Source organism: Nestor notabilis, unplaced genomic scaffold (genome assembly GCF_000696875.1).
Source record: "Nestor notabilis isolate BGI_N333 unplaced genomic scaffold, ASM69687v1 scaffold19177, whole genome shotgun sequence".
NCBI classification, from domain to species: Eukaryota; Metazoa; Chordata; class Aves; order Psittaciformes; family Psittacidae; genus Nestor; species Nestor notabilis.
In genome coordinates, this window is record NW_009937130.1 from 2,371 (window position 1) to 17,562 (window position 15,192).

At 36.4% G+C, this 15,192-nt stretch overlaps 1 protein-coding gene across 1 annotated transcript in view; it reads right to left on the reverse strand.

Annotated features, from left to right (window-relative positions):
• Nucleotides 1-387: 387 nt before the first annotated feature.
• LOC104408936 (estrogen receptor-like) overlaps nt 388-15,192 on the reverse strand; it is a gene marked incomplete at its 3' end in the record, with an annotated part of 61,388 nt that continues 46,583 nt past the window's right edge. Inside the window, exons 4-5 of the mRNA XM_010018680.1 lie at nt 5,325-5,463; nt 388-460 (exon numbers count right to left, since the gene is read on the reverse strand). Coding sequence (XP_010016982.1) covers nt 388-460; nt 5,325-5,463 — 212 coding nt within the window. The remainder of the gene's footprint in view (nt 461-5,324; nt 5,464-15,192) is intronic.

Here is a 15,192-nt window from a genome sequence, read left to right on the forward strand (position 1 = left end):
GGTCACTAGTGAAGCATTCCAAATCAAGCATCTGTGACCACTTTGCTTCCATTTTCCTGATAACTCAGTGGTAACTAATAAATCCACAATTACTCAGTGCCAAAAAAATGTTATGCATTTACTCAAATGATGGACAAGTGTGAGGTCCTCAGGCATTTGGAGCATTTTACAAGGGGAGGGACTAGCAAAACACACTCAGATTTCATCCTGATGCTTTTCTATTGTATCTAATCTTCTGTCTATCAAAACACTGGAAAGCACTATCTCCACAGAAAACTTGAAAGATTCCTTTCAGATGTGGTGAGAAACTTTGAGACCAAAGCCATGAAAACAGTAAATTATTCAGCTGCCCAGTCATACAGTGAGTGCTCTAAGTCTTTATCCTACTTGTGCTAGCTGAAGTTTAAAAAATTCTTCATTCTTTATCTGAACGATAAAGCTTTCCAGAAAAGCCAATGAACTAGAGGTTAAACAAAAAAAACATAAACCTGAACAACAGATTAAATTTCTCCATAGAAAGAAGAAAACAACCTAGTAGAAACAGGGAAATACTGACTGTATTTAACTGAAATTTTGTAAGTTCTTACACTGTTTTTTTTTGTTGCTAGACTTTTTTTTGCAATCATGATAAGAAAATAACAATAGAACATAACATGAGAATAACCATACTGGCTCATATTAAAGGTATATTTAGCTCTGGGCTAAGCATATAGGCATTTGGATGTGCTGATTTCAAGTGATTGCCTCTAGTACTAGATTGGAAGAGCTAGTAATTTGTGCATTACCCTCCATCTTCTCAACAAGTGACTTTAAGCAATTCCTATCCTCTCTATTTTGTTTCCCTTATTCTGTTGAGCAACGCAGGCAGAGAAGCCAGTCTATTTAGTTATTCCTTGTACCAAAGCTCATCTCTTTCTTTGATTGCTTATGCAATCCATCTGGGTACCTTTCCTGTTTTTTTTTTCAATGTTCCTGTTAAGATAAGGAAAATCAGAAAGGCATGGTGTTCCAAGCATAGATACAGCACAGATTTAAACAGGGGAATAACAATGATCTGTACTGTTTCTTTTCCCTGTGGTAATGATTCCTGGGGGGGAGGGAAAACTGCAGTCTATTCACCTTTTGACTGCTGGAGACCAAAGTACTGCTGGTTCCATAGAACTGACTACTGTTAAAAGTGACATGGAAAGATAACTCAGAATGCAGTTTATGAAGATTAGGATTATTCTTCTGTATGCGTCAGTACACATTTGTCTACATACAGTTTGGATCTTGTTTAACACTTTTTGGAAATCCAACAAGTTCTCCCTCATCCACTTGCTTGTTAATTCTTCAAAGAAAGATCTCCAATATGCTCACAATGCGTGGCTTTCCCTTACAAAATGCATTAGGGCTCTTTGCCAGTATGTCATGTTTATTCACATCTCAACCTTACTTCTTTAGATGGTATTTCATCACTTCCCTTACAATGGTCACCAGGCTTACTGGACAGAGGTTTCACCCACCTTTTTAAAATGCATTACTGTGTTTCCCATTTTGCTGATACTAAAGGTGTTTCAGATGAGAAGTCATCCACCTCAAGTCAGTAATTTGGCTATTTCTACTCTGAGTAGAAATCAAACCTTCAAGTAATCTCTGATCAGTGTGATACATGAATGCAACAAATCCTTTAAAAATGTAATAAAATAGGGCTTTCTTATTCATGATGAAACATTAAATTTTCTTTAAGATTATAAACAGCCTATTGTCAGGCCTGACAAATTTCAGCCCTGCTCTAATGACATTTTTAAAGCCTAGTTTCTTGGGACTGCTCCAAACAGGAAACATCTGGTTTGCCCCATTATAAACTTAAGTCTTTACTTCTTCTTATACAAGAAAGTACTTTTCAAAAATGGAAGATTAAAGATTTGCATTTAGCCCAGGCTTGCTTTCATGTTGTCAGGTACTGTACATTAATTGCAAGTACTCTGAGTGTGCCATTGTGTTTCCTGATTAGGTCTATTTTTCTAATTTATAATTATTGTCATTTGAAGTTTTTTAATAGCATCATTTATACACTGTAAAAAATGTATCAGTTGTATGTAACTAGCAGACTTGATTTTGAACAAGACTCAAGTGTTTCAATAGTGTGTTACCGGAACAAGAAAGGGTATATTAGCCCACAGAATACCCCACCTAATTACAAGGCAAAGTGGGAATCAAAAGGGATAATGTGATGATATTCATCCATACAGAATGGTAGTAGTCCACACACACTGGCAACTGAATTGTTGTATAATCTTTTTTCTAGGCAAACCAAAATCTTAAGAAGGAACTTAATAACAAAGGGCTGTTTTACAGACACTTCCAAGGAGTCTTCCAAGTGTGAATTGTTACATCGGAAAATTATAGAGGTATTTATCTGAAAATGTAGCAAGTAGATGTTCACAGAATAAGACAGTCACTAAAAGATCTTCAGAGACAAGACAAGCTCATGTTTAATATGAGGCAGAATGAGCCGGGAGAAGAAAAATCAGATTTGTTCAAAAAAAAGAGCAAAGTTGGAAAGTTATTTTTATGACATTTCAGAAATATATTAACAAGAAAAGACCGCATTTATTTGGCCGAAAGGTAAAAAAGTTGCACAATAAAACTTGTCATGACCTGAGCTTTATGCATGGATGTATACAAACGACCATTTATCTCCAAGACTCTAGACAGAAAGAATTTGTTAGAGACAAGAGAAGCCAGAATGTGAAAAATGAAAGGGATGTGCAAATCAGAGAGGATGTCTGCCTCAGAATGAACACAGAGAGCTAAAGGCATACGCAAAACTTGGTAAAGGTCCATATTAACAATACTGAATTTGCAAAAAAGTCCAGGAAAACGTAGGTTAGAGGCAGATTTAGGTTTTACCATCTGTTGTTGGTGACTCTGGATTGTAGACAGTAGTTAAATGAAAATATGCAAATGTTGTTAACCCCAGAGATCAGATAACAGGGAAAGCATGATGGGGATTCAGGACAGAATGCTGTGGATGAAAACACTGAAAAAAAGTATCCTATAAAGAACACACTGAAGGGAAAGGAGAGAAAAGATGAAAGGAAATTATGCTACAGCATCCATCTTTTCCATTATTTTAGCCATTCAATCAGATGATTTCATTATTTAGATCAATAACAATAATTTACATTCTTGTGGTATTTGCCCCAAAACTTCCTACAGTGGAAGGACTCCATTGAGTCAAACAGGCTTGGTATCAGTGTCTGACCTGCTCTCTCAAATATAACAAATATACTTTTGTTCTTTTTCGAAAGGCAACTTGCCTAAATCAAATTAGCATATTGAACTATTGTTAGTGCTAATTAACCAGTAAATCAACAGTTAACCAATTACCATATCAGTCGTCCCCAGAGTTGAGTATTTTAATTTAGTTTCAGCAAATGACCCTGTCAAGTAGAGTAAGGCATGTATATGATGCCATAGAAACAATTTTCTTGTTATTTGAAAATGAGAAGAGGTAATAGATCTACATTTTTAGAAACAGACTTGTTAGAAAGTCAGAAAACAGACAGTCTGGTTTAATTATGAAATTAATTGATTTTTAATCCCTAAAGTAATATATGGTTCCAGTTGCATGCAATTGTTTTATTTAATCCAGCAGAGTTGGTTTAATCTGTGTGAATCAAGTGATCAGACTCCGCTTTATTCAAAACATGGAGATTTTTAGTTGAGGAAGACCAAAGTTTCTGATGTTTTCCTAGCCATTTTTCTTAGCTAAGAGGAGGAAAAATGGTACTCTTACTCTGCTCTTCAGTTTCAATTTTTTCTCACAACCTGTACTATGGAATGTGGAACAGATGGGTCGGTCTTTGGTATCCATATTTCAATTTATAGTAGTTTTCAATAATATGTAATACTTAATTTCCAACAGTTTAAATTTTACTTCTTATGTACACTAAGAAATAATTTTAAAACTTGTGTTTTCTTGAGAAGACCACACACATTTAGGCAAGCAGATATTTTCTGTACACAAAATAAGAATGTGCTTTATACATATCTAGCTCCACAGCTCACAGGTCATGTGGAATAAGGCAATAAATACTTCTCTGTTCTTATGAAATATTCTATTTTATACTGTTAGTCATTATGATTGGTGTTTTACTAAAATCACAGAATCCCTGAAATTGGAAAGGACCACCAGCGGTCATCTAGTCCTTTCATCCAGCTATTGTTTGCAGTAGCTGAAGGCCCTGCCCTTGACTTTCTGTTGCCATCCATCTGCTCTAGCTCACTGCCTCTGCGTCTTGGTGATAAGAAGCTTGCTCAGCTCATAGCTGCCTCACCACATACTCTACCTCTTCAGCTCTTCCTCTGCTTTCTGTTTAGACCAAGATGCCAAACTCTGCACTGTTTGATCAGTGTGCACGCATGAACTGTCTCCTACCAGCTCTGCTAGGTGGGTAATAGATGTCAACTAAAGAGGACTACAAATAGCTCGGATGAAAGCATCCTAAGTAATGTTGTCTAGATTTGCCACAGTCATTTGTCAAAAACCCTGATTACTGGTTATTCTTTTTTAACATTCTTTCCCAAGGCTGAAATTTTTCATGACTTGGAAAAAACAGAACTTAACTTTGCATTAAGATAGCTAGAACATATGCTAAATATCTGTCAATCTTCCTGCTTTTATTTGTGAAGACCTTCAGCTAAAATCCAGGATATTGTTTTATGGCAGAGATGCATATTTTTCTCTCTCACTTAGAAACACCTACAACATACTAGCAAGACTGACTAAAAAATGTTCAGGGCAGCAAGCACGTGTGTGTTTTACATATTTGACTCCAGTTTTCAGGAGGAAAAACCAAATTCTTCATGTACTCTCTACTAACAATTAAGATTGTAATTGAGAGTACCAGGATTTTCTTTCAACATTTTGGCTGGCTGTTTGGATAAACCTATTATAACTAAGAATAAGTAGGAGGATTTTAGGTAAGCAGAAATAATTATCTGAATTAACATAATTAGAGTTAAGTGTTTAATTTTAATTTCATTTAGTTTTACAACAAGCAGTACAGATTACAAGAGAAATTTTCCGCTGCCTTTGAAAGAAAGTACTTCCAGCAGCAGCTGAAGTTTGGATCAGTTACTTGTCTAATAAATTTCCAGCATCATATTCAAGAGCATTTCTAGGTCTTTTAGAGTTCCTTTTCCAATCTCCCCTACTATAACCCTGTTTAACTTATGAAATACTGTCAAACTGTAGTATCAGTAAAATGACTATGAATTAAAATTGCAGTAGAAATCGATTAACTTAAATAATTCACAGCAACATGCAGACTGACCTGTCCAGTAATAGGTTAGGAGCAAATAAAAGCTTTCCTGGATGTTCCATGGAGCGCCAGACTAAGCCAATCATCAGTATCTCTAACCAGGCACATTCCAGTAGATGGACCTGATCGTGGAGTGTTAAATCCACAAATCCTGAAAGAATAAACAGGAGACAGTGAAAACACTCCAGCTTTATAAGTGGAACAACATTATTCAGAAAATCAGGTTAAGCAGCGCACTGGAGCTGGATAACCAAAAGGAAAAAGCAGTGAAACAGACATTTATTTTCTTTACATTTTCGGTTGAGTTTTATTTATCATTAGGTCCACTGTGGCTTCATCCTACAGAAAAATCAGCACTTTTTAGCTCCCTTGTTGTGGGCTGGCTGCACCCTGCCCAAAGAGCAGAGCAAGAGCCAGGTGAGCAACTGCATGCCCATGCCTGTTGCTAGTGGCCTGGAAAGCCAGATGCACACCACAGAAAGGGGCAGCCATCTGCTCCAGTGTCATGCTGCCTGGGGCGTGATGGAGGGAAAATGGAAAATGACTCATAAAATGAAATTATAGCCTTAGTCAGCTAACTCTAGACCCCTTTTCCTGATGGAATGCTGTTTTACAGACTCGTGAATCACCATAACCATACTGCAAGTGTTGTTATCTGTGTGGAAGAGGGCCCAATACTGTATTTCAAATGAACCAGAAATCAAAAGCTGATCCCTGCATATTCAGAACTTGCAGAACTTGCTTATATTTCTTTTGGATTAAAGCACTTGGAGGAAGGAGGTGACCTCTCTTACTCTAGCGTTAAACAACTCTAGAAACAATGAATGTAAAATGAAGAGGTTTCTTATAGCAATCCTAAAACATGAATATGAAAGAACAGTGATGAAGACAGCTATGAAAGCATAATGACAGTGGTCATTCCAGTGTTCATTTCATGGAACAGATTCTATTATTTTCTGTTTGAGAGTCTCATTTTTCATGAGCATTACTTTCAATCCAAAGATATAAGTGAAGGGGAGATTGCATAATATCATTTATTAGACCCTAGAATAACTTATGGCTTAAAATTAACATAAACTTGCTAAAATAAAATGAAAAACAAATATTATTTATCTTTTACTCAGTGTTATGAGTGAAACACATTATTTAACTTTGTCCTTTGTTTGTTTGTATTTGTAATTGATTCATATTAGTCTTTGCAATAGAAGTTATGGGGTAAACTAACTTACCAGCCCAGTAAATGGCAGTGATTTTACTTCTGCCTTGTGTCCTCACTAAATTTATATACTAAGTCAGTTCCAAAGGATATACCTGACATACTCTTGAGTACTATGTTAAGAAAAAGGAAAGAGAAAAAGAAAAAGAAAGCACATACTTTTAAAGTTAAATGTTCTATGAAATACATTTTTCAAATAACAAAGAGGAAGAGAAGGAAACAAAACATAGTTCATGGTAACTTAGAAAATATTGTTATGTTCTGTGAAAGTTGTTGATACAATGATTTTTTTATTAAAACATCTGAGAGAGCTAATCAGTTTATTCGTAAAGAACCATTCAGAAAAAAGAAACAGTTTTGACAAGTCTGAAGTAAAACTCATCTATCAATCATTAGTGAATTTAGACAGTGCAATGCCTGCTATTTTTATGGAAGTGGTAACTACTGGGCAGGAGAAGAGTCGTCTTTTCCTGTGTTTTTCCATTATTACCAAGTGCAAAAATTACTTTCAGACTCCACAGGCTGATGGAATGGCATTTGCCTAAATTACAAAACAGCCTGAAACAATAGAGCTGAAACTTAAAAAAGCAGCATTCTTAACTACAAAGCACTGCACTCAAGAATGAAATTGGCAAAAAGGAACTGCTATCTGTATATGGAGAACAAACAATACCATGTTTTCTATTAAGCATTGCCTTAGTGTGATGACACATACTCGTAATGTTTTTGTCTATGCTTGAAGAGTACCACAGCAATTCAGAGACACAAGTCACCATGTGGTGTCTGAAGTTTGCAATCAGTGCATTACTAGTCAGCTATATTGCCATCATTTCACATAGCTGCACTCTATTCTGCAGCAGATTGCTTTGTTGCTGAAAAACTGAGCTTGTTACAACCATGGCAATTCACTTTCCTGTAAAACTCTGCTCATTCTACAGCATTCTGGATGCCAAAATGCTTTACTTTGTTCTCCACACTGTCTTGGCACATATTCTCAAACCCCTTTTAAGCCCTATCTTTTTACTAGCTTTATTTTTCCCCATCTTCACATGTAAAATTTCAGATTGCACTGAGGCTAAGCAATCTGTACAAAAACTACAGAAAGACAGTAAAAAAGAAAGCTAATAAATTACTTCACTAGTATTGTAGAGGAGGCACATTTTGTCAGCCTGCTCTGAGAATAGAAATACACTGCTCAAAAATGCCAAAATCTTTTAAATACCCGAACATAAATATTGTGCATTAAAAAGTCCTAAAAAGATTGGCCAAAAATATTATCGCTGTCTGGAATATTAACTCTGATTTCAGTGCAGCTAAGGAAGTTTCAAAAAACTGGGATGGAAAAGAAAACTGGTTGTAAGTCCATAGTTTATAGCATTAAATGATCTGTCAGCCTGACATCTATTTTAAGTTCTATAACAAAACAGCTAAACCAAATCTTGATTAATGCAGGTTTAAAAGTCTGTAGTATAATAATACACATCAATTGTAATTCATAAAAAAAATTATCAAATTATCTTGATGGCTTTTTATGTGACATTATAAGTTCAGTTGTTAAAAATAATAGTTTTGATGACACAGACTTCTACGAGACGTTTGATTTTGTAAAGATATGCAGCAGATTAACTGAATTAAAATATTTTAAGTGACACATCTCAGTATATAATGGCAAAGCACTCATGAACTGCATGAAATATTTCTAAAGGAATGCCAGTTTACTTCTTTACCCTAGACAATTTTTTCAATGATGCTGTGGAAAACCAGAAATCATCATTCAGATGTCGTGATGGCATGTGGGAAATAATACAAAAAACCAGTTCATAATGCAAGCAATCTAAATAACTCACTAGCTTCATCATAAAAAATATAGACATAAGTTTAAAACCAAGAACATTAAGCACCTATATAAGATGGAAACAGTAGCAGCTATGAAGAGGACTTGGATGGAGAATAATTAGCCCAGTTTGAGCTTCCAGTGGGAAGCTACATCTAATAAAGATGCTGAACTTTATAAAAAGCCAGAGAAATTCTGAGAGAGTAAGGAAGTCAAATTACCTCTGTGTTACCTGAATCTGGTAACCATTCTTCAAGCAAGGTGAGAAGCTGGACAGAATGATGCACATCAAAATGAATAAAACCTTGAAAAACATGCCCTCTAGTGAGGAATAAGAGTAATCTAGAGACTCTATGTGAAATTAGACTAAGGGGTTAAAAGACTGCAATGGGTACCTATCTAAAGAAAAAAGGATGGCATACCAAAAGGTAATGGCATAACATACGGAAGCCCATGGTGGAAGCCAAACCTACTCCAAATGGCTACAAATGAAGGGCCATTGTTAAAAACAAAAGTAGTTATTATCTAAGCAACATACTAAGTTTTCATGAATTTGTTACCATTAGAAACATTAATCAAGATTTAATTATTATTTTTAAGATATACTCTTGTTCAAGCAAGCTAATTCAGAATAATGTCAAAGAAGGTTAAATTAACTGATGAATAAATCATCAGTCACTTCATCATTCAGAGCATGATGCACTTTAATATTGCTAAAATTATGTGTAGTTGTGTACTGCATTCTCAAATATCAGTGTTCTTTTAATGCTGGTAAGTTTTGGAAGAAAAAGTATTTTTTAATTCTAAATTTTTGTTTATTGTGGTTTAAGGAAAAAGGAAGACCTTCACTTCACTGCTGATACATTAATCAACTGCAGCTTATGGATTTAACCTACATCTGACTCCATGCACCAGACTGACCAGCTGCATCACCTTATGAGATATATCAAAATCCCTGTGTGACTGAAACCCACAAAACCTAGACTGCCATTAAGCCATTCACATATGACATGCTTGGCAGAGAAAGACACTTACAGAATAAAAGCCATGGCTGAACCATCTCTTTTTCACGTACAGATAACTTAACATTATTTTTGAATGTTGCCAACACAAAACACAATGATTGTTCCAGCAACTCATGTATAAATTTGGAAATCTGAACTTCTGAAAAGCCAGAAAGGTCTTCTGAGCACTCAGCTAAGAGTAGGTGGCAAATACATTTATGTTGTGTGTAGAACACAAAACTGCAGTGTTCAAACTAAACTGATTATCCTTTCTAATATAAAGCAGCAGTATATGCTGCATCGGTGACGATATAATCTCTCTCTTCTAGACAATAAGACACCCTGATGCAGCAGTGGGTCCATGGAGGAAAAGCTATAAACTCCCTCCCCTATTTTGGCAAGCATGACTCCCTCAAGGTGACATTAGACTTGGGAATGCAAAATTGTATGACCCTACCATCCTAAAAAAGGAAGACAGAAGCCATCTACAACAGGTGTGAGCAAATCCCTTTGTAAACCTGAGGTCTGGACAGTTGCCCAAAGGGAAGGGTTTCCATAAAAGAGCACAAGTACTGCAGGAAGTAGTATTAGGTAAAACATACACCCCTGACAATGGAGAAGTGGTTTATGCAGAAGATTGATCTCAGTAAGGAACAACATAAAGCTCAGATGGTTTTCATTTATTGCTACTCTAACAAACATTGTGCACCCTGCAGTCCTCTGAAATAATCAACAATAATATGTCAAATTTTGCCAATTAAATATTTTGAAACTAATATATTTATTTTTGCCATTGTGACTTCTGACCTAGTAAGTAATTTTCTATTTTATCAGAAACAGTTTCTATAGCAATTAACATTCTCTGAGACCCCACATCCAGTGCCGTTGCAGATTTAATCCTTCAACAGTAAATCCTCTCATGAGTACTTACTATCAATTTGGGGATCATTAAATTGCCATAATTTTGCAGCTTCTATTAATATTCTTAAAACACAACTACAAGGTGCCCAGACTATTTCTTCTTTCACAACAAATGGTTAAGCAATCTTCTTTTTACATCTGATCCAACTGTAAACCCATCTATACATTTATATCATATTTCTTAATTACAATGAAGGGAATAAATCTCAGCCAATTTTTGCAAAACAGGAAAAAACATTGTGCCATAAAAAATAATTCTTTCTCCAGGTGCTTTGAAGGAAAGTAAAGCAAAAGCAGTAAAATTTTTTAAAGCAATAGCAAAGGTCCACCTAGCAAAGTATTATTTTTACTACAGCAATTGATAGCAGATACATATGGCAAAACATACAGGACAACCATATGCTTCTACAGGAAGTTTTCTCAGGTTCCAGAGGTACGTGGCACAGGGACTTTCAGAACCAAAGATGGTCTTTTTCCGCTTTATGTTCTTTAATATCTTTCCCTCCAAGTTTGTCCAGATGCTTTTTGAACCCACTTAGGCATTTAATCCACTTGAGATTTTTTTCTTTATGTACTCTGGAAATAGTAATCTCCAGTAAGAAGTTTCACACTACAAGTTTACACTAGGAAAATAATAATCTCCTATTGCACTAAAAAAAGAAATCTCTTACTTTCATTTGATGCATCTTATCATTTTATTGAAAGATACCATCATTCCCTAGGTCATCATCTCACTGCTAGTCTTCCCTTTTCAAAACACTTTAAGTGCATTCACTTTTAGTTATTCTGTTCACCTTTGAATTTATCTTGTCTTTCTTGGAGCATTTTCCAGTTCAACTGTATTCTTTCATAGACAATGAAACTAGGACTGCACAGCTTTACAGTCTGCCCTTGTCTTCATCATCTTAACCAATTATAATCCATAATTTTTATCACCATTATTCATGCGTTTTTTCCAGCTAACTTATGAATATGCTGAACAGCATAGGTCTAACAATTGAATTCAAAAGGTTATAACTTTCCTGAATGTCCTCTCTGATAATCTGGAAAATCTTTAACTTGATAGTAAGAGGAATTTTTATAATAGCTCCTATAGCAAAAAAATGTAGGATGTTATTCTAAAAAAAAAAATGTGTGGGAAATCAGAACTTTCCTACATTGTGTGTCTTAAATTTGCTCAGATGAACCACTATTTTTTTCTATCTTAATGCACTGTTTTGAAAAGTGGCAACAACCACAGAAAAGGCTGTTATTTACTACTCAGTACAATATCTCAGCTATGCAACGGTCATGTAATAGGCCACATTTGGAACAAAACACTAATTAGGTTGGCAAAGACAGCAGGGAAGTAGTGGTGAGTGCTGCAACCTAATAGCTAGCAACCATTCAATAAAGCAACTAAATTGAAAGGTTTATATAGACACAAATACCAAAGTAGATGAAACAGACTAACTGAAAAATAATTCCTACAGCAAGTTCTGTTCTCAAGAAACAGCCAGGAGGAGGAAAAACAGCATCCATTTCCCCTAACCTAAAGCACACTGAAGAACCAATAGCTCAGTCACCACTGATCAAGATGGGAAACCTGAGCTTGCTGTAGTGCCATAAGCTCAGTGCCCAGCCTCTCCGATTCAAGCAATGAGGTGAGACTCCATCTATACATTTATCTAGCACATAAGATGACAGTGTGATCTGAACGTGCATGGATCACTCGGCCTTTTCAATCCTTAAGGCTCAGCCTTGAAACCTCTTAGTTAAAAGGTGGCTAAAACTAAGAAGTGGGTAAAGCTTGCACCATGACTATAGCCTAGTCTGTACACAACAACATCAAGTATGGCAAAACAGAGTCCAAGGACAAATGAATTGGAAAATCATAAACACTGTTTTCCATGTCTCAGTATTCACACAGCTGTTTTAATGATGCTACTTATTCCTACTTCTTTCCACAGATCTTCAGATCAAAATTATAAGAAAATTTTATTAAGTTCTCCCTCCTGAGAGTACTTAGAGTATGACATGGACATATTTGCTTAACTTTTTGTACAACTCCAGTGTTTTATATTAAGAATTACTTTGAAAACTTAAGATCAGAAATCTCTAAAAACCAACATTTTCAATCCAAATATTTTGCTAAAAAAGTGGTCTTGTAAAGAGTAGTCTCAATTTTCAATTTTTTTTAAAGGGGCATTACTTTTATTCCTGTAACTGGGGTCAGAAAAAATTAACTACAATTTGTTGAGTTCTAGGGAGAAAAATCTGCAAGACAAACAAAGAGCAAATGGCACAATTTAAAGAGCCTTTAATAACTGTGTTCTTTCAGAATTCTCCATTTTCACTGCTTGTATAATTATAATATAGCAGAATAGCAATCCAAACTTAGACAGTCTCCTCTAAGCCTAAACAGTCTGTCAGAAATGAAATGAGATCGGAGAGAATAGCATCTGCTCTTAATTAGTGTTAATTCCTTTTAAACAATTTACTTCACATTTGCCATTTTCAGTTCTAATAGTTCTAAACTTCCTTCTGAAAAATAGCAATTGCAATTTACAGGCATAAACGTTATATAAATCAGGGATGTCTGGGGTTCTGGGCAAAACCCAAAGTCAGAAAGATCATGAGGCTCTGCTCTCACAGTCTGTATTCGTACTGGAAGCCAAGATCAAGCAAGCCTTTGCTCTTCTCCTCCACAGGAGGTTTCCATATTGCCTGAGCTCAGCTTAAGACACTGGCCTTAAGTTTTGAGAGTGTGACATCCCAGCCAAAGTCCACACCTGACGCTGTCCCTGGAGTGGGGTGATGCAGGAATGTCATATTTCTTGCTTTCCTTTCAGGTCCCATTTCTAGGAGCTGGTCTGTTCTGCTTCCACCTAAAAGCTGCACTGTGATGATTTCAAAATGCATTTATCAGGTAAATGGGAAACATTTCAATAATTTTCCAGGAATGTGTAAAGTTATCATGACTTGCACTCAATGCTTTCCACTTTGCACAAAAAGTGCATACTTTTTCAGCCCTGTCCAGTCCATATCTTTTCAGGATGAGGATACTAAAAAGTTCCTGAGGCCACTACTGGTCCAAAAAGCCAATGTCTTGCTTAGGAGAGGAATCTCTCCCTCCTTCTTCAGGTACACACCAGGCTAAACTACAACCAAAGGTACGCTGCACGCATCAAATCTAATAAATACTGTCCTATTTCAAATTTCCTATGTCAGAGCAAGCTTGCAGAGAAATCAGACAAGTAGAAATTATCTACTCAAAGTCAATTCTTTACACCAAGATTTGGATTTAGGGCCACAGAAACGCCTTAGGGGTAGAGACAGATAATGGTCACTGGTCAGAGATACATTGTCTTTTTCTGACAAACCCTTGCCACATTTTAATGAAACACTGCTGTCTTGCCTGAGAGAAACATGAGAAGACCACAGTACAGCACTGGCTTGGCTGGCACTGCTTCTGGGGAGGTGGCCCATGCGCTGGAGCAGCAAGGCTGTGGGAACACCCAGCCCAGGAGCCAGACCCCAGCTTTGGAGTGTGAGTTTTGGGGACAGTGAGTTCTCACCGAGCAGCACCCCAAGCAAACTATTCTGCAGGATTTGATTGCCTGAGAAAATCTGTCATGTGCTGGTGGATGGTCAGGCTGTGCATCCAAAGCTTGAGGTTTCTTCCTCACTGTGCTCTCCCTGGCACAAACACTGCTTGGAGAGAAGACAAGCTGTGTTGTGTTGTAGCTCAAGCCCATGGCTGACAACAGCACAGACATACCTGGTGGAGCTAAGTGTTTTCGTGTCCTGACTTTCCTTGCATGTGTCACTGTGTCTGTCTTGGCTAAAACACAGGTTTTATTTCTTAGCAGTTTCACTTTGTTAACTAAAGATTATTCCAGAACGTGCATTAGCAGTACCAGTTAACACAAATACATTGAGGCCTTCTAACAGGGAACATAATAAAAAGTAATCGGCACTCACATAGCACTTTACATTTTCAAAGGGCAGTAAAGCCATTAAGTATTATTAAATGTATTTTATAGATAGAACACAGAGAGGTTAAGTGCCTCAACCAGGAGGAGGAAGGATTAGGACGGAGGTGTGGCAGGCTCTCAGCACACTCTCTAGTCCTTTCAGCCACAAAAATCTTTGGGATGGAGAAGCCTTCTCGAACTCAAGTGCAAGCACTGTTTCTTGTAGATCAGTAAAAAGGTAAAAAAAGAGAAACAGATGAACTTTTCTGAAAGAAAAAAAGAAAGGAAAGTCTTACCAACTCAGACCTGGGGGGGTACTGTTTACAGTGTGAGCATAAAACATGGATGCAGGGAACAAAACTAACATTAATACTTAATTGGTTTTATAACACTCAATAATCTAGGCAAGGTAACTGGCTATATTAAAAAAATCATATGCATAAGCTTTCTTCCCCCTGTAAACAAGCAGTTTTGAAAGCTATTAAGATAATAAAACTTAATAATAATTATAACAAAAACTACTTTGTAAGATTTTTGCTAGTGAAGGCTGCCTGTCAGTATACTAGTGAAAGTTTATCATACTGTTTCTATAAAGAAAGAACTGAGAAATGTTTGGTTTTTTTCCTGTAGAAAAAACCAAGCACTTCAAATGATCAACAAAAAGTGATGTTCATTATTACATGATGAATTCTTGCAGCACTATATAGCAATTATTTAAAGCATGTTAATTATCCCTAGACTGTAATCCAGACGTCTGAGACACAGCCTACACTTTGACAACAGCAACTTTATGGTTCTTTTGCGAGAGAGCTGTGCTATTTCTCAGGGAGTTCAGGCGTGCAAATAAAATGCACAGGATGTTGCCCACATATAGAGAACGGGACAATGGCAGCCTTTCCCAGTGAACAGACCAGCTGAAGGCTTTTCTTTTGAAGGGTGTCCTCTGAAT